Raw genomic sequence first — 23,766 nt, 5'->3', positions numbered from 1 at the left:
CTTCATGAGGCCTCAATTTCCCCACCTGCAAAAACGGGGTTGTTGGTGGATTAGACGATTAACTTAAAGTGCTTTGTAAACCAAAGTGCAATATACACGTGTAAAGGGTAATTGTTTTTAGCAGCGATTCCCATCTCACCCCCAAAGGAATGAAAACACCAAAAGGTTAAATGGCCAGTACCTAGTAAGGTCCGGTAAGAAACCAACAGCTACCCTCACCTCTTGACCCATACAGGTTGCTCAAGTCTCAATGTACCCTCCCAAAGTTCAAGGTCTCCCTACATCCCCATAATCTTCTTACATTCAGATAAGAGAAAGGAGGCTAAAAATGAAAGAGGGGCACGGGGCGGCCTAACACGACCCGCCCAAGGTCAAAACGTCAGGGCAGAAGAGGACAGCCGCCTGCCAGCAGCCGGGGCCGCTGTCCCCAGCCGCCTCCCCCAACCCCCAGCAACGACCGGCTGCCCACCCGGGGCCTCAGCGGCGGCGACTGGCGCGAGCCTGGCCTCCCTCCTGCCCACCCGCGCGCCCTCAGCCCGCCCACGCCCAGCCGCCCCGCGTCCCGCCGCCCCCCCACCGGCGCCGAGACCCCCGCGCGGGACCACGGAAGGCTAAGTTTCCCCCACGGCGTAGCCCCGCCCACGCTCCCTGCCACGTCTAAGGCCTCACGCACTGCGGAGCTCCGCACCTGAGCCCGCGCCGCCGGCCGTCCCGCGTCACCGGCAGCCACCGGTTCCTCGTCCGGGATCGCGAGCCCAGACAGCCAACGACTTCCTCCGCGAGCCCCGCCCCGCCGCGGCCCGGGAAGCACCGCCGCCGGAGCTGACAGACGGCCCCCGCGGCCAATCGGAACGCACGGAGGGGCGCGCTGACAGACGACCCCCAGCACCAATCAAAGCGCTGGCGGGCTGCCCCGGGTCTTGCTTCCGCTCGGGCCGGGAGGCGAGGAGAAACTTTCCCAGAGTTCTCCGAGATGCCGGGGTCCCGCGGAGGCTGCGGTAAAGGCTGCGGCTGGTTGGGCGAGGAGGGGGCGGGGCACGGGCGGTGGGAGGCGGGGGCCGCGTGGGGTCGCACTCCGACCCAGCTGCCTCCGAGCGATACCGCCGCGGCGTGGTGCGGGAGTCCGTCCGCTGCGGGGCTTTCGGCGCAGTAGCGCTCCCGGCTCCCTGTGGTTGCGGCCTCAGTCACACCGTGCGGGGGGCGACTCTAGGACCACAGACGCGCCCGCGTACCCCGAGCCGCGTGCGCGTTGGAGCTCCGGGCTCCGCTTGGACCCGCCAGCACGCTCGCCACAGACCACCCCACCCTCTGAAGACCACCACCCCAAGCTGGGGAGCGCCCCGGGGAGGGTCACGTGCAGGAAGCGGAAGACCCCGGCCGCTCGCGGTTGCGCTCAGTGCGGCCGCCCGGTTCCCCGCCGCGGAGGACCAGGCGTCGGGGTCCCTCCCACCCGCGCCCGGCCTGGCCCGCGGCAATGGCCGGGCCTGGGGACCCGCGGCGCCTCTGCAGGCTGGTGCAGGAGGGGCGGCTGCGCGCCCTGTAGGGGGAGCTGCGGACGGACGGAGGCTGCCTGGGGCCGGCCGGGGACACCCTCCTGCACTGCGCTGCCCGCCACGGGCTCCTGGACGTACTGGCCCATCTGGTCGAGGCCTGGGGCTTGGACATCGAGGCCGCCAACCGAGACTACAAGCGGCCTCTGCATGAGGCTGCCTCCATGGGCCAAAGGGACTGCGTGCGCTACCTGCTGGGCCGAGGCGCGGCGGTCGACTGCCTGAAGAAGGCCGACTGGTAGGTGTCGGGGCTCCAGAAAGACACCCCGCCTCCCCACTCCCTTTACAGTCGTAGATTTTCGTGTACTCCGTCCGTCCCCTTCCACACCGTAGCTTTTCTCAGCTCGTAGTTCTCAGCCCAGGCCCGCTCAGCGGCAGGGTCGCCCTGGCTCAGCCTTCCCCCATAGTGCGGGTAACCTACAAGCAGTGTAATTATACAGTGGATCGTGTGTACTACATATAGCCCCGGGATGTGATGTTCCTTTGGGGACATTTAGCTGAATTACCACTTCACCAGTTGCATTGTTTTAGTTGACATTGCTATAATCAATGTAGGATACATATTCAGATTTCATCAGGTATACTTGTGCTCGTGTGGGTGTCGAGCCTTGTGTAATTTTATACCATATGTAGGCTTGCATCACCACTACCACAATCAAGATACTCTACCGTCACACAAAGCCATCGCATTTTGTTTGTTAGATTGACATCGTTTTTAGTACTCCCTATGTTGGGTTCGTTAGAGGTTGTGACCCTCTTAAAAGAGATTCGTAACATGATGAAGTCCCTGCCTTCAAGTGATTTCTGATCCGATATAAGTTGGAAACAGAGGAGAGAGCCATATAGTTACATAAGTTACATCTCCCCCACTGGTTATGTTTGAGGGTGGTTTATGGTGCTTATTAGCTCTGTCCCGATTCACTGCTATCCTGTGAACTAGCTCTAAGCAGCTCTACCTCCTAGGTACCCCCCTCCTGCAGATGCACACTCATAGGATTGTTTTCCCCTTGTTATTTCTCTCAGGGTCCTCACGGCAGGCAGAGAAGTTGCTAGTCAGAGCTGTTTTCCTGCTTCCCAGGCCCCTGATCTTTTTAGGTTTTCCATCTGTGCCAAGGATGTGTGTTTTCTGAAGACCTGGTCCCTTGCTTCTTGCTTCTCGCCTCAGCTGCCTCCATCTGACAGCTTGTCTTGGTTGGCCTTAGGACTCCCCTGATGATGGCTTGCACAAGGAAGAACGTTGAGGTGATACAGGACCTTGTGGAACATGGCGCCAACCCCCTGCTGAAGAACAAAGACGGCTGGAACATTTTCCACATTGCCAGTCGAGAAGGCGACCCTCTGATCCTCCAGTACTTGCTCACTGTTTGCCCAGATGCCTGGAAGACAGAGAGCAAGATTAGAAGAACTCCTCTGCACATGGCAGGTACACATGTGCAGCCTGCTCCACCCAGGACTGCGAACGTCATTCTGCTCAAGTCACCTACAGGGGAATGGAGGATTGTGCAAAATAGAGGGCAGGAAAGAAGAGTATCTTGGGGCCTTTGGCATACAGTTAGTTTCTAAAGCTGATATAAGAGGAGCATGGCTAGCATGCTCCTCTTATATCAGTTCACTATTCATGTATCCTCCCCATTTAAACAGTGAGCTGGTTCTGTTCTTTACAAAGTCTTTGACCATGGGCAAGGAACTTAGTCTCTCTCTTGAGCAAGTTTCCTTGTCAGCAAAATAATCGTGTAGCAATACCCATGTCACAGGGTTGCGTGGCTTTTAAAGAGCCCAATATATGTAAATCCCTTAGACAATGTTTGGCACATAGTAAGCACAGAATATGCTGCTATTTTTATCATTTCCATGTTGTATTTATTAAAGGCAGGAGGAAGAGAGACTGTATTCCTTCATGTTCTTAGTGACACCTACCATAGTGCTATACATTTAAATAAATGCAGATGCTTATAATTAAATCCTTAAGCCCAAGCATATTTGACATATCTAATGATGATGTCAAATGTAAATGTGGGGCCAGTTGTTTGGAGTAGTGATCCTTCACTGAATTGTCTATCCATAGATTATTTTAAATTAGTTAAAAGCAAAATTGCTGTGACATAAGAACAAGTGGATATAAAGGAGCTGAACAGCCCAGATCAAGAGATTTAGAAAATAGCGTTTAGCCTTTTGGTAGCACATTGAGTTAGGATACAGGGCTGTTCATTTTTTAAAAATCAGTGCCTGTGACATGATATAGTCCAGGAAATATGCTACAATTATTCTCTGGCCACAGTTGGCAGTTAGATATAAAGGAATCCTTTTTAAAACTTTGCAAGTAAATGGGAAGACTTTGTAGCTCATGAGTTATTTGATCAGCTCCCCACCCCCACCTCCCCTAGAGAAACAGCACCCCCATCATTGACTCAAAGTAGTGGAGGACAGATAGTCAAAGCCTTTATTATTGAGTGTAGTCATTTTTTGTAGGAGAATTAAATTCCTGTTTATTTTGTCATGGATTACTATTAAAATGTTTTGCATTTCCTGGGCAAAAACTGGCCTCGGGGATTTGCAGCACAAAAGTGGAGAGATGAGTTTAGAATTGCAAGATTGTGATGACAATTCTCATGAAGATAAGATAGTCACATGTTGGCTGTGTACATGTAAAGTGAAAATATCATCTTTTACCACTTACCCAGTTACATTTTGATTTTTCTAGGGTATTAACTGTACCTACTTTAATTACTTCTTCCTGTAAGTCATGACTAAAAGAATGGGGCAAAGAGTGGGACCAGAAGGGAAAAGCACCTTATATGTGCACTAAAAACCGTTATTCTCAACTCTCTTTTCCCAGCAATGCACGACTGTTGAGAGGCAGTAAAGGTGCTTCTTGAGAGGTAGGAACAAAACAGCAAATTGGGGAAAATATTTATCAGTTATAACAAAGAGTTAATAGTGGTGCTACATAAAGAGCTGAGACAGATTGTTAAGAAACAACAAGTCCTACGTCTGATGAGCGTTGCAGGAATTGCAGGATCCTCCTAGGAGCTTAGAACAGGAGACCTAACTTGGCCTAGGAGTAAGGAATCTCAGCACCAGCTATGTTCAAGCTTTGACCTGAAGGAATAGAAATTAGCTGAAAGTGGGAGGCAAAGGAACATTCCAGACAGAGGTACCAGCATCCATGGATGCTCTGAACCAGGAACAGGCATAGTACATTTGAGAAACTGGAAGAAGGTCAGAATGTGCTGAAGCCTACGCAGAGAAGGGGAGAGTGGATGCTGTAGACCATGTTAAGGATTTCAGATTTTATTCTAAGTTTAGAAGATGCCAGTGGAGGGTTTTAAGAGAGGGGTAATAAGAAATTTGCAGTTTTCAAAGATCTTCGATCCTCTGGTTGCAAAATAGAGAATGGATTGGAAGGATAGCAGGAAGGTGCCATAAAACCATTTGGGGTGCTGTTGCAGGGAAACAGGAGAGACATGAGGGTAGCTGGACCATGGAGACGACTGTAGGGATGAAGAAAAAGACATGGAGATGTTAAGGAAGTAGAATCAACGGGGCCAGGTGGAGAATTCTATGAAGGGGATGAGGAGGGAGGAGAAATCAGGATGACTTTCAGGTTTCTAGCACCTGGTGCTGGTGCCAGTGCCATTTACTGGGATGTGGAACACTGGAGGAGGAGCAGGTCTGGGGGGAGGAGCTGAGAATTTCCCTTTTGGACACGTTGAGTTTCATGTGCCTTTGAGATATCCAAGCGAAGATGGCAGCAGGCAGAGACACAGACGGGCCGAGGTGAGGATGCGGGGCTCATCGACACAGAGGTGATTGAGGCCAGAGGAGTGGGAGAAGTGGCCAGGAGACGACCTATACAAACGGGAACATGCTTGCATGTCTGCAGATTCACAAATCTTCCTTCCTTCCTTTAAGACACATTTTTTGAGTACCTTCTGTGTGTCAGGTTCTGGGTGATAAACATAGTCTTTTCTCTAAAGAAGCCTGTAGGCTGTGAGGAGGATGAGCATAGACGAATAATCCCACAGATAAATATCTAATTGCAAATTGCAGTAATGCTGCAAAGGAGTAGTACAGAATGCTGTGAGAGAGCAGAGCCCTCGTATGGACGGGGAGGAGGCAAGGCCTGTCGAGATCACATTTAAGGTGAGACTTGGAGGTGACCAAGGGAAGAGTGTACAGTCATGTTCCAAGCAGAACGCTCAGGGGTACAGAGGCAGGACGGGGCCTGGCAGCGGGAGGGCCAGGAAGCCCAGGTTGGGGAAACTGGAGAGGTCAGCAGGTGCCCTGTCCTTCAAGCCCTTGGAGGTCATGCCAAGGTTGGAGATTTTTCTCCTTTGTGGAATGGGGAACACTTAAAGATTTTAAGCAGGAGTGGCCTCCCTCAGTTACATTGTGGAAAGAGGTCATCCCTGTGGGGAAGGCACAGCAGGAGGCAAGGTCAAGGTGAGGAGGAGGTTGGGAGGCTGCTCTCTGCTACAGACTTGGTCTTAAGGGGTGAGAGCAGTGATGGAGAGGAGGATGTAGATGTTTAATATCTGGGCTGCAGAATTGAGAGATTTGGGCAATTGACTAGAGGGATAAGGGGAAGACGTTGGCAAGGATGTCATCAGGCCTCTGGCATGAGAAGCTGGAGAAACAGGAGCCATCGGATGGGACAGAGATGGTTGGAGGAGGAGCAGGTTTGCTGAGGAGGGCTGGCCTGTTCCTGGAGACTAGAGGTCAGCTCAGATGCTGAGACAGGAAGCAGAGGGGAAGGAGCTCCTGACTGTCCCAGGTCATTTGTAAGTTTGTGGAATGATAGAATTAAAAGGTGACGCGAATTTTCACACGAACTTCTTGAAGCACCCTCGCACAAACTACTTGAAGGTGGTCAAGTGTCACCCATCCACTGGGTTTGAAGCAGTGCATATTCTCAGACCTGTTCTTTTGGGTTTTGGCTCTAGATGCCACTATGAACGAGACTGCAGAGACAACTGTGGCATCACCCCATTTATGGACGCAATTCAGTGTGGTCATGTCGACGTGGCCAGGCTGCTCCTCGAAAAACATGAGGTATAAAAATGGGTGTTTTATTCCTTTGCTTCTTCCTACAAATGTTAGATCACAGGGTAAACAGAGCTTATCGTCCTTCAGATTCTTGGTTCAAATCATAGCTCTGCCAAGTTCTGCAAGGGACCCCTTGACCTCTTTAAGCATCAGCGTTCCCAGCTGTAAAATGGACACAAATTTAATTTCTTTAGAAGGTTCCTAGAAGGATTAAATAATATAATGTACATAAAGCAGTTAGCGAAGTAAGCATTCAGTAAGTAGTTGCCTTTGGTAATCATAACAACCAGCTGTCTCTGCTGACTGTGCTTTTGTTACTATAGTCTGGAGCATTGAATCTTAACCATTTTTTTTGGTTAGAGAGTCCTTTGAGAATCAGAAGCTATGTATCCTCTGCCCAGAGAAACGTACCAGGCAACTGAGTTTTGCCAGAATGTCAGCAGGTGTGTGGACCTGAGTTTCTCTGCCATTCATCTTCTTTGCCCTTCTCTATTACAAATATAACAGGCACCCTGGCTCAGCAGCTCGCCAAGAGGGCAGAGGTCCTTTAGGGCTTTGACTGCAGCGAGATGGCTTAAGGATGTTTCCAAAAGGAGGCAATAAACTGCATGGTAATTTATATCCTTCTTTCTAAATTGTTAACAGATTGAGTGAGATGAGCTGGGAGCCGGTATTTTCCATCTCTTCTTCCTCCCTTCCCTCCTGTACACTCCCCTCCCACTGAGGATTTCTCAGTGATCTGGAAGTTCCTGGCTCCATGAGTGGCACATTGTAGAATCCTGAGCACAATCATCCATCCATCCATAGTCCATATTTCACCTTTTTCTACCCTTAAAGTGGAATTAGATGATTATGGAGTCAGTCTCTGGAATCCTTAGAGGAGCATGTAACATTCATGAATATGATATAGTATACATACTTTTATAAGTATAGGAAATGCCTTATAATAAATATTGTGTGGTATAGCAATGATAATATTAAAAATGTAACACAAAATGCTATTATGTTGAGCCATAAAATATAAGTAGCCTATTTAATGTCTTCCTTCATAGGCTTTTACTTGGCCATTATGATGGTCCAACTTTTGGTTTCATAGCCGGGAGGGAAATGCTTGTAATCTGTTTACACAGACATTTGCAATGAAAACTTTTCTATGTTCTGAGTACTGTTAGTTAAGCTATAGAGTTTAATCATGAGATGTTTGTTTTTTTAATAGACAAATTCTGTATTGGCTCCCTACAGGTAATAAATACACCTCAAAAAGACAACTTAAGATATTTTTGAAATTTTTATTTGTCAACCTAAATTGAAGCATGGGGTTTTGTTCTTAAAACCCACAAGTTCCATTTCCTGTCCCATCCTTTCCACCCACTGAAACCTTCATTGCAGAATGAGACCCTCGACATAATTTTTAAAAATTTTGTAGCATCACAAGCAGATTAAAGATAGGATGTATCCTCAGGCATTTCTATTCTTTTTCTGTTTTTTTCCTTTCTTTCCTTTTCTTTTTTGATATTTTCTCAGAATTGCAAAGAATAATTATTAGTCCAAATCAGTCTTTTAAAAAAACCATAAGCATCAATCATAAGCAAGATTTAATCCTCTTGTTCAGTGTAATCCAGCAAGTACTTGTCACACACCCACCTTATTCTCAGAATTGTGCTCAGCTTGGTAAACAGCAAGAATTTCCAGTTCATCTTAATTATTCCCAGATGGCGTTGGTGGATTCCCATCCCTAACCTCCAGGGAAGTGTTCTGGTAGTCACAATCCTATATGGTGACCTCCAAAGCACACACACTCTACGTCTGCACCGATTCCAGATGTGATCATCACTTTCCTGTTACTTCAGAGCTGCCTCTGCGTCGATGCCCTTTGGGCCAGCCGAGTACTGGCCTTCTTCCCTTCGGCACACACATGAAGCAGGTTTTTTTGCAGCAGTTACACGCACGATCCGTTCCCATCTGTGGCTTTGCTTCTGCCCTTACAAACTGGCCAATGGTTATGACATATCACGTTACTCTTTCGTTTCCCAGCAGTTCTAGATTCCATCCACCTTTGTAACATAACCTTGGCTACTAGATGCCGCTGCTGAAATGACTCAACAGCCAGAGGTGGCAGTGATTATAACAACGTTAATTGTGGCCAAGAGAGAAGTAGTAATAATAATATAACAACAGGATGTGTCTGTAACAGCATGTTAGGAATGCTCATGGCAGGGGTGATAGTTAATGCTATTCCCTCCCTTCCTAATTACACTTTGCTCACTTCCTTTGGGTCTTTACCTAAAACTCACCTTCTCAGTGAGGCCTTCCCAGTCCTCCCTATCCAAAATTTTCTTCCTTTCTTCAACATTTGATATCTTCTCTTCCTCGTTTATTTTTTCTCCTTAGCATTTGCCACTAGCAAATACATCATATAATTTGAGTTATTTATTTTGTTTATTGACTCTCCCCCACTGGTGTATGAACTTCTTGGACCAGAAATTTTGTGTCCTTTGTTCTTACTACATCTACAGGGCTTAGGACAGTCCCTGGCACATAGTAAGTGATATGGTCAGTGAATGGATGATGACATTTTAAGTTTATTGAGCACCTACTGTATGCTAGATACTCTGTCATGTGCTGAGTGCCTCATGTAGATGGTTTTATTTTGTCCTCTGGCCCTTGCCCCCTGTAGTCTCTTCTGGTTATTATTCCATCTCAAGCGTCGTTTCTCATGCACATGCCTTTAAAGAAGAGTCTGCATCTGATACTCTCAACTCACAGGCACTGCTCAGCCCGCTGCAGCCTCGTTGCCACTACCCTGCGCAGACTGTTCTCTGTGAGGTTTCCAGGGACTTCCTCACTGACAGATCAAGGCGTGCATTTCTAGCCTTTATGTTACTGATCCTTTCAGTTCCATCATCAGTCACAATCCTTGCCTTCTGGACTCTTACCACCTGTGATGACACCCTCCTGGGTTTTTCTTTCTGGTTTTTTCTTCTCTGTCTCCTTCACGAGTTCCTGTGTTAGGTCCCATCCTGTAAGTGCCAGTCACTCCAGCTTCTGTGTGCAGCTCGCTTTTCCTTGTTCCGTGTTTGCTCATAAAGACATCTCATCTTCTGGCTTCACCTACCCCTGATGCCAGTAGCACCCAGATCTCTCTCTAACCCTGTTTCCTGCTGTCTCATGCATTTTGCACTGCTGTTCTGAGGCTCTCACACTCCGTTTATTCAGAGCCTGGCCTTCCCTGTGACCTGCTTACATGCATGCCTGTGTTCGTGGCTTCAGTCGACGGCGCTGCCATTCACCCACCCACCCAGGTTGCAAGCCTGGGGGTCACCTCTGACACCAGTTCCATCTGTGGGGTTGCCGTCTCGTCTGTCTCCTCTACTCCGTCCCCGTGGTGACTCCCTACCCAGGCTCTCACATTGTCAGCCGAGATCACTGTGCAGAAGCCTCTGTTTACCCTCCTCCTGCCCTGCTCAAATCCGCCCTCCACAGAGCAGCCAGAGAGCTCTCACTGATGTGATCAGGGGCACTGATGGCAACTCCCCTCCCAGAGGACCTACTGTACTTCCCCCAGGGTTCCAATGCCTTGACTGAGAACTGCAGGCTGGTCCTGAAAGTGCACCTGCTCCGTGGTGAAAGTTTGTCACAAAGCTCCATCAGGGCAGAAGTCGTCAGGAAGAGACACAGAGAGGAGAGAATTGCAGCCACCTGAAATCAGCTGGGGCCTGATGTATATTACCAAGAAAAAAGCGTATAAGACGAAATAGCGAAACAGGCTAAAGAAACACGAGAGAATGATGCAGACGGAACTCAGGTGGCGAGAAGAGCCAAGGGCAGGTCCCAGCTCAGTTTCACCTGTGGTGCTGCTGGAATTCACCAGCAGATGGGGACCAAAAATGTCCCTTTAGTTCTCCCAGACTTTTTTTTTTAAAGGCTTATTGTAAAATATAGAAAATACTGACGGTAGTAAAGGAGAAACCAAAAATAACCTACAGTTCCACCATGCAGAAATAACCACTTGTCTTAGTCTGCTTTGTGCTGCTGTAACAAAGTAGCTGAGACTGAAATTTCTTAGTAGAAATTTATTTTCTCACAGTTCTGGAGGCTGGAAGTTCAGGATCGGGGTGCTGGCAGGTTTGGTGTCTGGTGAGGGTTGTGCTCTGTTTGGAAGATGGTGCCTTGACCTGCATTTCTGGAGAGGATGAACACTGTGTCCTCACGTGGCAGAAGGGGAAAGGGGGCAGCCTCCCTCCATCGAGCCCTTAAAGGCCTCACCTCTTAATGCCATCACAGCGGCCATTAAGTTTCAATACCTGAATTTTGGAGAGGACACATTCAAACCGTAGCACGACTCTTATTTCCTCCAAGTCTTTTTAACGCATAGAGTTGAGGTGATGCTGCACATGCAGCCTTTCCCCAACTTTATTTTACAGGTAAATCCTAAAGCTCTTAACACTGTGAACTTTATCTTCAGTGGTGGCTAACGCTCCATCGTATTGTCCACATTGATTCTTCTGTGTTGCCATTTTGGTGGTTTTTATTTTTGTTTTTAAGACAATATGTAGACAGGATAATCAGTAGAGCTTTGTCAGATTCGACTGAGGCAGGGCAGGAGGATAGTGACTGGAAAGGAGGCTGTTGGCTTTGATTGCTGGAATGTCGGGAGACAGTGGTGGCTGTGCAGGGGGCTCGAGTGAGCCCTTGCACCTCTGAGAATGTTGCGTGGTAAAGAGAAGGAAAGAGATAGGAAGGCAATTGGATGGGATAGTGGATTTTTCAGGGAGGGTGGGAGCGTAGCATGGTTATAGGCAGAGGGAGCAGAGGTGGGAGGAAATGGAAACAGTGAGAGTGGGGCCCATTGATGGAGCAGGGCCCCTCAGCATGTCAGGGGAGGGGGCTCAAGAGCTGTATTAGTCCATTTCTGTTGCTTAGAATACATGAAACTGATTCATTTATAAAGAAATGAAGTTTGTTTATTAGTTTGGATGCTGGGAAGGCCAAGGTCCAAGAGGCCTCCTTCTTGGTGGTGACTCTCTACAGCAACGCAGGGTGTCACAAAGTGAATGGGCAAGAGACAGTGGCCATCCTCATGAAGCTATCAGAACCACGCCATGACCACCCATGAAACCATCAATGGATCAATCCATTCATGAGGGCACAGTCCTCATGATCCAATCACCTCTCAAAGCCCCCACCTTTCAAATAGCTTGTTGAATTTCTCACCCTCTTAACACTGTTACAACAGGAATCAAGCTTCTAATATGTGAACTTTGGTGGGGTCACATTTAACCCATAGCAAGGGCCTTGGAAAGACTCAGCTCCAGGTGCAGAAGGAATATTTCCTTCTCAGAGGCCTTGAGAAGAGAAGAAAGGCTGAGTGAAGATAGGAGAGAGTCTAGGTTGGAGCCCACATCTGTGCCTCACTGGAAGTCAGTGTCTTGGAGGGTGAGGGGCTAAGGGAATGTGTATGTCACATTACCTACAATAATGAGTAATAATGTGAACTTATATTGGACAGTTCACACTTTTTAAAATTGCTTTCATAAGCCAACAGCATGGAGGAGGGGGGTGGTCAAGATTCCACTGGTGAGCGAGATGTGCTTTTTATTGAGAAGAAAACAGGGTAGGCACAGGAGCTGGCCTGTGACATCAGCTGCAACAGGAAGGATCCACTTGGCATGTGTGGCATGACTCCTGTCACCATCCCTGGGAAAGTTGACTTTGTAGTGAGGGCAGGCCTGGGTATTCCTGTGAAAAGCACTAAGGAATGATTACATTCATCAACCACGGCCTCTGCTGCTGGGCTATTTCTAGCCTCAACACATCATTCTTCACACGTGTACAGGCCCTTTGACCAGTCTCTTAAAGGCTCAGAGCATTCTCAAGGGGGCATGGCATATTGGGGGCACTGGAAATTGCATTAGGAAAAATAGCAACGATAACTCAGTCTTGTTCAGGGTTTCACTGCTTCAGAGATTTTCAGAGTCGGGGAAAGGCAGCATAGCTCAGCCACCAGTGAATGCTCTGGGAGCAGACTTCTGTATTCAAACCCCAGCCTTTTCACTTAGTGACTGTGTGGCCTTGGAAAATGTACACCACTGTCTCTGAGCCTCAGTGTCCTTGCTTCTAAAATGAAAGTTGTCAGTGCCTGCTGCAGAGGGTGCCTGTCACGAGTTAAATGAGATCATGTTCAGTCATTCAACAAGCAGCTGTGAGCGCCTGCTGTGTGCAGTCATCAGGATTTAGCACCAGGCAACCTAGACAGAGTTCTGACTCACCGTGGTTGAGGGAGACAGACTGTAGACCCCAAATTAGCATGATATGTAATACATTATGTGGTAGTATGTGCTATGGAGAAAATAAAGCAGGGAAGGGGGCAGAAGGTGGCAAGTGTCAGACTAGGATGGCAGGATGGGAGCGTCAGAGGTTTTATGATGTGTTTCGAAGACAGAGCCAACATGATTTGCTAATGAACTAGATTTGGAATGTGGGAGCAATAGAAAAATGTTCAGGCCTGAGCAGGTGGAAGGGTACAGTTGCCACTTGCTGAGTGTGAAAGACTGCCGTGGAGCGGGCTGGGGAGGAAGGCAGGAGGGGGCATGGTGCCTGGGTGGGATGGAGGCAGCCATCAGCATGGGAATGAGCCTGAGTCCCACAGTCCCGAAGATAAGGGAGAATCAGCAAGACGCAGTGGGTGGAGGGCTCCGGGAGCGGTGGCCAGCCATGCCAAACCACCACAGGTCTCCTGAGGTGAAGGACACAGGCTCTGAGTTCACGGCGTGGTGTGCCAGGGCTTCCACAGGGAGGTTTTGATGACATGGGGGCCACAGCCTCCTAGAGCAGGTTCAGGAGAGAGTGGGAAGCGACAGAGGGATGTGGGCGGCTTCTGTAAGTGGAGAGATTACAGTTTCAGTTTGGACGCTGAGAGAATGGTCCCACAGAGAGGGGGCTTCTCCCACTCACACGAAGGCTTGTGGGACACGGGCTGCTGACCACCCCAGAGGGCCCAGCCTGTAGGTCTGGGGTCGGGTCTGGGAAGTTGCATTTCTTTTCTTTTTCTTTTTTCTTTTCTAAAAACAGCTTTATGGAGGTATAATTGATATACAGAAAGCTGCGTGTACTCAGTGGATACAGTCTGACGCGATTGGACATACAGGTACACCCATGAAACCATCACCAAAGTCAAGGTCATCAACATGCTCCCCACCTCCCAAAGTTTCTTCATGTGCCACGTTTTTGTTTGTTTTTTTGTGGTATGTATTAGTCCATTTCTGTTGCTTATAACAGAATACCTGAAACTGGGTAATTTATAAAGAAGCGAAGCTGGGGAGTCCAAGGTCCAGGGAACTCATCTGGTGAGGGTCTTCTGGGTGGTGACTCTACAGCAGCTCAGGACATCACATGGCAAGAATGGGCTGAGCAAGAGAGAGCAGACCTGCTCACTCACTGTCCTTATAAAACCATCAGAGCCACACCCATCACTCCATGGATGGATCAGTCCATTCACAAGGGTACAGTCCTCACAATCCAATCCTCTCTAAAAAGCCCCACCTTTTAAATACCATAGTTGGATTTCCCACCCTCTTAATGCTGTTACAATGGGGTCAAGCTTCAGTGAGTTTTGGGGGGACATTCTATCCACAGCATAGTATAAACACTTCACATGAGATCTGCTCTCAAGTTTTCAAGTGCACAATACAGCATTTATTACTGTAGGTACTACGTGGTCCACAGATCCCCAGAAGTTATTCCTCGTGCACAACTGAGACTTTGTGCTGTTCAACAGCAGCTCCCCACTCACCCTCCCCTCTGGTGATTTGCATTTCTCCCAAGTTTCCCAGGGGATGCAGATATGGACGCTGCTATTCAGGAGCCCACATTTTGGGAGCCACTGGGATAGGGAAGTGTGGCAGGATTCCTGGGCAGCACAGGGGTTAGCTGAGGTTCACTGCCCCAAGATATTTTCCACAGTCAGCTGCTCAGGTACAGAGTAGGTGGAACGTAAGATTTCACCAAGATGGGGATTGTTGCCAGGCGGGCAGAGCAAGAGTATTAATTAGCACAGTGTCTAGTACATGGTATACACTTAAAAAACATACCAACCCTCTTTTACTACCCGCACCTCCCAACACACAGGAATCCTCCTACCTCTGCTGCACAACACAGTGGTCAAGCTCCCAGGCTCTGGGGCCCGGCAAATCTGAATCTAGCCATGCGACTTCAGGCTTGTTTCTTAACATCTCTTTTTTCATTTGGTTTTTTTTGTGTGTTGTTTTATTTTTCCTTAACATCTCTTAGCTTTAGTTTCTTCATCTGTAAAGTGAAGTAATAATAACTCCTCCATCATAGAATTGTTGGCAGCTTTAAATAAGACACTGCATCTGAACCACTTAGCACAGTGGCTGATTCGTAGTAAACAATAAATGTCAGCTCTCAGACCAGAGGAATAGAAAGCATTTAGTAAAAATTAGCTCTTGGCACAATCTCTGTCCATCAAAGCCCAGCACAGCTGTCAGATTCACAATAATTCTTCAGATTCACAATAATAATTTCTTCTCCCTGCTCCTGCTTTGCACTTAGTAGCACATGGTGTGCCGTATGTTAGAACTTTTTATACATGTGGTAGTCAAGGCCACTACGTCATTCTGTCCTGGAGGGCAGTGACTATTTCTCACTTATAAACTCCAGAATGTATTATACTTTCAAGGAGTTATCTATGGATTTGAATATGGTTATATATGACGTGCAGTTATGAATCTTAATTTTAATGCATTTTTATTCTAAAAGTAATACTTGCCCATGGTGAAAAATAATTCAAATAGTATGAATAAAAATCATATATATATGTTCATTTTTTTCTTCTTTTTATAAACACCAGAGGCATATGTATACACACATACACACACTCTCTTTCTCTCTCCCTGAATAGGATCATAATACATACTCTTGCAACTTTTTAAATGTAGTGCATCTTAGACATTGTTCCTCACTAGTTTTTATAGGTCTGCCTCATTCTTTTTGACATTACATAGCATTGCATTCTAACGTTCCATCATTCGGATGTTCCTCAGTTTGTCTAAGCTGTTTCCTATCTATGGACATTTAGGATGCTTCTAAGGTTTAATTTATTATTGTAAACAGTGGTGCTATAAGCACATATCTTTGCATCCTTCTGTGAAGGACTGGAAGATAAATTCCTAGAAGTGGATCAAAGGATCTATGCATTTTTTATGTCACTAACTATATCCATTACAGTTCAAGTAGCAGAGAGCAGCATGCATTCCAGCCAGCTTAAGGAGATTTGTTACAGGGTGCCTGATGGTGCTGGGTGGTACTCAGAATTGTTGGGAAGGCTCAAGAACAAATCTGGGTTGAACTTTTCAGAGATGCCTTCAAGAGCCATACTGCACTGGGCCTCAAAAGAACTCCTGCCTTTTCAATCAGGAAAATCCTTGCCAGACTGGGAAGCTGCTGCCGTAGCTTCCAACTCCAGAGGCATGCTGTCTCTGCCACAGTCGGGAAGCTAAATCAAAGTCCCCATGGGAAAACCAACTGCTTTCCCGACAGCCTTTGCCAGCTGAAGCAGCAGAAGTGTGGCTTCCCCCTTCTGCCTCCCAAACTCAGGCAATTACCAGAATCTGACGCACATCCAGGAGTCTAGCTCTCAGGGGGCTCTTGTTTTCTCTGGGAAATGGAGCTTGTAACTCTCCTGCTTCTGCAGTGAGGGAAATCACACGAGGAGGAGGTTGGGGTGGATCCTGAGTACCACACATGGCCACACGCTCACCGTCATGAGAATCCCTTCCTAAACCTGCGAGTGCGAGAGTTCTTGATTCCTCCCCATCGTCGCCAAAGCTGCGTATTACCACACTTTGAATGTCCACCAACTTGATGTAACATCTTGCATTTCTTTAATTATGAACCACATGAAGATCTTTAGATTTGTTTGTTGTCCTCGTATTTCTTCATGTTTTCATCAGCATCAGTTAGCTGTTATTAAGTGATAAACTACCTGAGACTCAGTGGCTTAAAGGAGGAGTCTGCAGGTCCTCTGGGTGGTTTTGCTGATCTGGGCTCACTCCAGCGTTTGGGGTCAGCTGGTAGGTGGCTAGGGCTAGCAGATGATGGCCTTGGCTGGACCACATTGGTTCTGCTCCCTGAGATCTCTCTTCCTCCATCAGGCTAGCCCAGGCTTATTCTCAGGACAGTGGTAGAGGTTCAAGAGAAAGGAAGGAGAGACTTCAGTGCTTTTTCTAGTCTCTGCTCTATTTATGCAGATACTCTCATCCCATTGGTCAGAGCACAGCACGTGGCCATGCCCAGCTCAGTGGGTGGGCACTCCCCAGGCCTGGGTACAGAGGGGCCATTGATGGGGGCCATTCATGAAATCAATCTGCATTCTCTTTTGACCATTGTTTTGTTTCTCTTGTTGATTTGTGTCTTTTTTTAAAAAACCAAGTTAATTATCTCACACATGCTTTCAAATAGTGACAGTAAAATGTTTGTTTTACATTTATAAGTGAATAAAACAGACTACAGTATGGCAGAAAAAAAATCTATATATCTCCTTTAAAAAAATACTCTTGGGCTGGCTGGTTACCTCACTTGGGAGAGCGTGGTGCTGATAACACCAAGATCAAAGGTTCTGATCTCCATAACAGCCAGCTGCCAAAATAAATAAATAAATGAAAATTTAAAATACTCTTGGATGGATATGGACATACACAGAGGCTGACTAAAATGCTGGGAATGCGTGGCACAGAATCCTTGGATGTGGTAGGGTATTTCTGTTTTGATCACAGTATGTGGTAGCTTTAAAGAAACTCTCAGAGTTCTAAAGCTTTTGTCTGTGCTAGCCTACAGTATGCATGGTCTTTATTTTTCCCAATTTTGCTGAAAATTCTCAACCAACTAAGATGCAAATGAACATAAAAGACCTAGGAACAAAATCCAACTTGTGGATCATCCTGCCCTTTGAGTCCACAGCTCTGGGTCTGCCCCACCCTTCCCTCTCTTATGGCTGATACAAGCTTAGGTAATTCAATTTTATCACTTAGCGTTAGATTGAAACAAAAATCACACAGTAGGAGAAGTGTACAGGTAAAGAAGAACATACTCCAAAAAGCAAAAATAAATAAATAAATAAATTGATTATCTGCACCGTTAATGTGGATACAGTATTTTCTCAAAACCCCACCTCCTTATACACACAAACATGCCCACCAAGACACATGGGGGAGGTCAAGAGTTCAGGTCTCCATACCAGCCAGCCACCAAAACCAAAAGACACAAGGGGGAAGATGAGTACAAATATTTTCACATGTAATCATTCCTTCTCAGAGCTTCCGAAGCACTCTTCACACCCCCTTTGTGGCTGACATTAGGCTATAAATTCTCCTATAACTAAGACCCAACATAACAGTGGCATAAACCAAAGTTTATTTTCCCTCCCACGTAAGAGTCTGGGCATAACTAGCCCAGGGCTAGTTTGGCAGACCTGGCGCTGGCTGCTGGCTGTTCTTCGTCCTGAGCATGTTGCTCTCTCCTGTGTGTGTGGTCCAGGATCGCTCCAGCCTGTGGAGAGTGACGAGCAGAAAGGGGACGTCATGCCCCTTCTTTTAAGAAGACAGATATCACTTTCATTCACCATGTCCCACTGGCCACAACTCGGCCACGTGATTGCTAGAATGGGAACTGAAGTTGGAGGACATTTAGGGTCTCTGCCACATGTGCTTACAAGAGCTGCCCTGATTAGGACTATTTGGGTATAATTATCTGTTCCCACAACTCTTTACTCTCCCTTTCCCCCTCCTTAACCTCAGATTTTAAAGTCCTAGGGAACAGAGGGCAATCCACTTATCTGTAGGCTTGAAGTTGTAAGGAACATTGGAGGAAAGCTGTGGAGACAGTATGAGGGGCTGAGAAAAAGGCTCTGTAGCCAGGCGGAGCTGGGTGTGAAACCTCACACTATTACTGTCCAGCTGAGTGACCTTGTGCAAGTTACACTCCCTGCCTCAGTGTCCTGGTAAACAGGGTAACAATGACACTTCCTTCCCATGTTTATTGTGAGGACTGAGTGAATGAATGCATGTGACTCCTGGCATACAGCAAGCACCTGGTACGGGTTAGCAATATTTATTAACAACAGTAGCAACAGTTGAGTGTCTCCCCGGGTGGGGTATGTTGTCAAAGGTGAGTGAAAATCTTCATAGTCAATAGCAGGCCAAGATCAAGAGAAAGGCCTCAGCTAAAGAAAGTGGTTACAGAGGCACCATTCATGTTTCATGTTCCTAGTCTTCTTTTTCCTTCCTCCGTGGGGACATGCCCTCCTTAGTCCTCAGGTGCCTCCATTTTTTTAATCAAAAAGAAAATTTGATTTCAATCTTTATCCATGCTAAAGTATTAATGAAAAAATTTCTAATTTCACCAATCCCTTAGTTATCTGCATTTTAACAGGCATCAAATTATTAAGCAAAGCATGAAGCTCTCAAGATGAAATCCACGCACCCTTAAAAATGTAAAGGAAGATTTTCAAACATTTATTCTCTCTGGCCTCCCCCTGTATCTTCATAATTAAGAAGTTTTCTGTCCCTTTCATGATTTCGTCTTGTTAATTCTGTTTCTGTTCGGCACCTCTAACAGATCCACTTTCTCCAAGTCCAGCTGCTGTTCTCTTGGTGCAGTTACTACGGTGCCCAGCAGATCAGCCCATGGTCTGTCAGTGCGCAGCAGCCATGTGTCGTGGGTGTGCATTCCAGACACGGCACAGGGACAGGGGTCTCGGCTGGAAGACTCGAACCTGAAATCACGCGCATGTCAGCAGATGACTCCAGCTGTTTGCAGCCCCAGTTCTTCATGGGGTCTTCTCCCTGGGCTCTGTCCATATAGACTTATATGAGCTGAGCAAGAGAAAGTGCACGAGGGCTGGGCAAAAGCCACGTGGCCTTTCATACCCCAGCTTCGAAAGGCAGGTCGCGTCACTGCCCCTCTCGTTTGTCCGGGCGGTTCAGGGGAGGGAAGTAGACGCCCCCTCCTGATGGGGAGCGGTACCTTTCCCACACAGGCCCCACCGTGTTCCAATGACTGCAGCGGCCTCAGAGCTGGTCCTGCTGCTGCTGCTCTGTGTGTCCCTTCATGTCGTTCTCATGGAGCAGCCTGAAGAACTTATGACAGATGAGATCGCATCCCTCCCTGGCTCTCACGCCTTCACTTAGAATGACATCCAACCTGACTGCTGCCTACAAGACACCACGGGATGGCCCAGCCCTGCTGCCCCTGGTCAGCACAGGCAACCTCTCACTCTGTGGAACCTGCATTTTTTATCCATTATATTAAACTTGTTCTCACTTTCTATCATGACTTTGCCCTTGAATTCTTTCCTGTGGCAGAGTCTAAGAACCTGGTGAGAGGACCGGGTGGGTTGAGGCCAACTATCAGGGCCCGCCCGGACCCTCCCTCTGACGTCGTCATCACTTAAGTCAGAGAATGAAATACCTAAAAAAAAATTTTTCTGACCACAGTAAAAGGCTTTTCTCCCTCTTTTTATGTACTAAAATGGTTACGATCCTTAAGTGGAAGTTCAGAGAATTGGTTCAAGACTCCATAAAAGTTTATTGGTAAAGATCAGCTCTTTCAGGATCCACAGCTCCTAGTGCTGTGAAGGGGGACACAGGCCCAGCACAAGTCTTTTTAGTCCACCAGCTTGCTCTCTGAGCAATCGGATGATTTCTCCACGTAGACCTGTGTTTCTACACTAGTAATTAGGAAGGAAGAACCAGATACAATTGGTGATAAAAAGGTAAATTCCAAAATTTTATTACTAATCCCTGACCTTTCTGCCCTTTGCTTACCAAGCGGACACCGAAGATGAGAGTATGAACTGGGGATCCTTTGCAGGTGGCGTCTGGATATTCAAATATGTAGTTAGCAGTTACTAGTTTAGTGAATGCTAAAACTGTCAAGACACTCACAGGGAGAGGGATATTCTCCAAAGTAGAGATGGAAATGAATAGTTTTGGCAAGACTTTTAGCTAGTCTTTAGTTTCCCGGGTCCTGGTGCCTTTCTTTGGGACTGGGTGGGCTTTAGCAGCCGTTTTTGCTGTTACTCCTTTGATTATGTGACTCAGTCACTCACCCTGTGCTGAGCCCTTGCTAGGCACCGCAGGGAGCACAGGAATCACAGACACCAGGGACTGGTCCTGCCCAGGACCAGTATAGCCACTGTGTTGTGACGGTCAATGCCATATTCTCTACTTGAAAAGAATACAGCCAGCCTATGTCCCGAAGTTCTTTTTCCATAACACTTAAATCCTTAATGTTTCCAAGTTATCTTTTTCCTGGACAGCTCTTTCCTTAAACTTATTTATAATAAGCCAAATGGTATAATGCTTTCTGTAAATGTCACCTCCAGCAGGAAGTAATCTCCAACAGGATGGTCTGTCTGTGCATACCATCACAATGCAGAGGGTATGTGCATACATCTACTCTGCACCAACACATGACAGGTGTACTACTTTGATTTGCAAAATCCACTGCATATTATTTAGAGAATCCCTTTCCTGACACTATTTTTTTTTTTTTTTTTTTGTCTTTTTTTCGTGACCGGCACTCAGCCAGTGAGTGCACCAGCCAAATTCCAAACCCGTGGCGGGAGCGGCGCCGTGCTCCCAGCGCTGCACTCTCCCGAGTGCGCCACGGGCTCAGCCCTCCTGACACTATTTTGTTTTAAGTAATAATGATTTTAGATCTAGAATGAAGAAAGTTCATGTTCTTTTATAATGGAAAAAAGAATACCTTATTGTTAAATATACACGGGGTTCCTGCAGCAAAATGGAACAAAGATTCAAAAACATCATATTTTTTTTATTCAAGGAAGATTAAAGATTGCAAATATTACAGACACTTAAACTCCCAGATGCTGAAAAGAGATAAAATCTACTGGCATATTGATGAATGCTAGGTATAGTCGGAACTTTTCTTCTTCCTTGCAAGACATAAGCATATATACGAGGGTTCTTCAAAAAGTTCATGGAAAGATTCAAATTATCTTTTAATTCTGTTTTTCCATGAACTTTTTGAAGTACTCTCGTACAATCATAGATTTTGCTGGTGTTTCTGATTTATTCAACAATGTTCCTGATTCCTATTTTAGTACTTCTAGATGTATACCATGAAGACGTTCATTTTTATAGGGTCAGACAGATTAAAATTTAGCTTTCCATTTTTGTTCATTTAAACAAGGACATTAAGACATTTGCTTACTCAAAATAGTTAAGTATTAGCTTGTCCTTGGTTTACAGCTGTGGCCTGTGTGACTGAAACGCGTGACTGATGTTGAAGTTGTGCTTCTCTCTAAAGCACTACTGATGTTATTCTGTAGAGGAAAGTTGCTATCCTGTCTTGTCAGGTCACAAAGAAGAAAGGGCTGCCTTGGCTCAAGCCAACAAAGATGTATTTCAGAGAATGAATTTGACACGATGGACTGGGATGGCTGATGGTTTGAGTGTCCGATCATGTTGTTGGCTAAACCTTCCTGCTGGTATGAAATGAAATGAAATAAAGACTGCATTTGGGAGAAGAAACACACCAGGAAAGCACTGAAGATCTGAAAGGGCATTGGGAACCCCGAGGTCAGTCACAGGATGAAGACAGAAAGGTCTGGGAATGGCTGAGCCCCACAGCCACTGCTCTCCTCAGGGTGTTGCTCAGGGCACACTCTTGGCATGTGGCACGGGGAGACCTGGGCTGGGGGCAGTGAGAGCAGGGCCTGCCAGGGTGGGAAGTCTTGTGGGAGACTCGCCCATGTTAACATGGTCATTAAATTGCTCTGTGTGGTTGCTTAGAGGAGCCTGCCTGTCCATGGCCAGCGTGGCACCTATTCCTGCCCTAGCTCCACCTATCCTTCTCCATGACTGTACCTCTGGATGGCTCTTGAATTGCAATGTTACCTTTTATCCATTTATATTTAGCTCTTTAATGTCTCATTGTCTTTCTTGCACTCAATTTTTGGACAGAAAGAAATACACGTGCATCTGTAATAACCTATGTGGTCACAACATAGTCAGCATATTGTCATATTAGTTGTACTTCTGAAGAAGGTAATAATATAAATGAGCCCCCATGAGCAAAGTTCTCATCTTATGTTTAAATCTTATCCCCATGCCCAAAATACCTAGCAGAGAGTCAGGTGCACAGTAGACACTTGATATGTATTTTATTTTAATTTGAATATTGCAGCTCCAGTGTTGATTGAGTTGTATAGGTTACATTTCTAGACTGTTTTTATATCCTAATACACATATAGTACATGTCTCAGTATATCTGATTCAAATGCTTTGTTTTTACACTTAATATAATTGAAATTGCCAATTTAGAAAACTGCACTAAAATGTTTGTCACCAGAATAAATACACTGTGTTGTATTCACACAATGAACACTAGAACTATTAAAATGAGCTAGGTCTACATTTTCCAACAAGAATAAGTTTTAAAATAATAACATTTTCAAATATGTGCAAGATGATACCATGTGTATAAAGTTTGGTTATGTGTAAAACAGAACTATCTATTTTTTGTGGATTCAGAGGTAAATATTAGTAGTATAAAAACATGAGCAGGAATGAAACTCCTAACCCAGTATAAATGTGGATGAGGGTGGGTGCGTTGGGAGGTGGGAGGTATGGAGGGTTTCACCAGTCGGTGTCTGTTAAGTGTTTCATTTTTTGCAGCTTTACTGAGGGAGAATTTACGTGCCTTAAATTACACATTTTAAATATCCCTTTGTACTCACATATTTGTACTTCTGTGAAACTAGCGCAATAAAGATAATGAACATATCCATCACCCCCTGAGTTTTCTTCTCCCCTTCCCCAGGTACCCGCTGATCTGCTCTGTCACTATAGATCAGTTTTCATTTTCTAGAAATTTTATATAAGTGGAATCAGTCATGCCATACCACTCTTTTGGTAGGGAAAGGAGGTCTGACTTCTTTCACTTAGCCTGACTATTTTGTTGTTGAGTGAATCAACAGATCATGGTGTTGGATAGATAATACCAAATTGGTTTATTCACCCACCAGCTGATAGACTGTAGGTTATGCCAGATTTTGACTACTACGAATGAAGTGGCTATGAATGATCGTGGGAAGCAGTCTCAGTGTGGCACATGCTTCCCTTGCTCT

General features: G+C 46.4%; 1 protein-coding gene across 1 annotated transcript; it reads left to right on the top strand.

The window, feature by feature from the left end:
• Window positions 1-1,073: 1,073 nt before the first annotated feature.
• LOC134380266 (ankyrin-3-like) lies at window positions 1,074-7,864 on the top strand. Its single transcript, XM_063099950.1, has 3 exons — window positions 1,074-1,788; window positions 2,753-2,973; window positions 6,494-7,864. Exons 1-3 carry the CDS (start codon window positions 1,715-1,717, stop codon window positions 6,799-6,801), a joined length of 603 nt encoding a protein of 200 aa, XP_062956020.1. The 5' UTR covers window positions 1,074-1,714; the 3' UTR covers window positions 6,802-7,864.
• The last annotated feature ends 15,902 nt before the right edge of the window (window positions 7,865-23,766 follow it).

The sequence above is a fragment of the Cynocephalus volans genome, chromosome 6 (assembly GCF_027409185.1).
Source record: "Cynocephalus volans isolate mCynVol1 chromosome 6, mCynVol1.pri, whole genome shotgun sequence".
NCBI classification, from domain to species: domain Eukaryota; kingdom Metazoa; phylum Chordata; class Mammalia; order Dermoptera; family Cynocephalidae; genus Cynocephalus; species Cynocephalus volans.
Note: the sequence above shows the minus strand (reverse complement) of the source record. Positions and strands in the feature narration are given on the sequence as shown.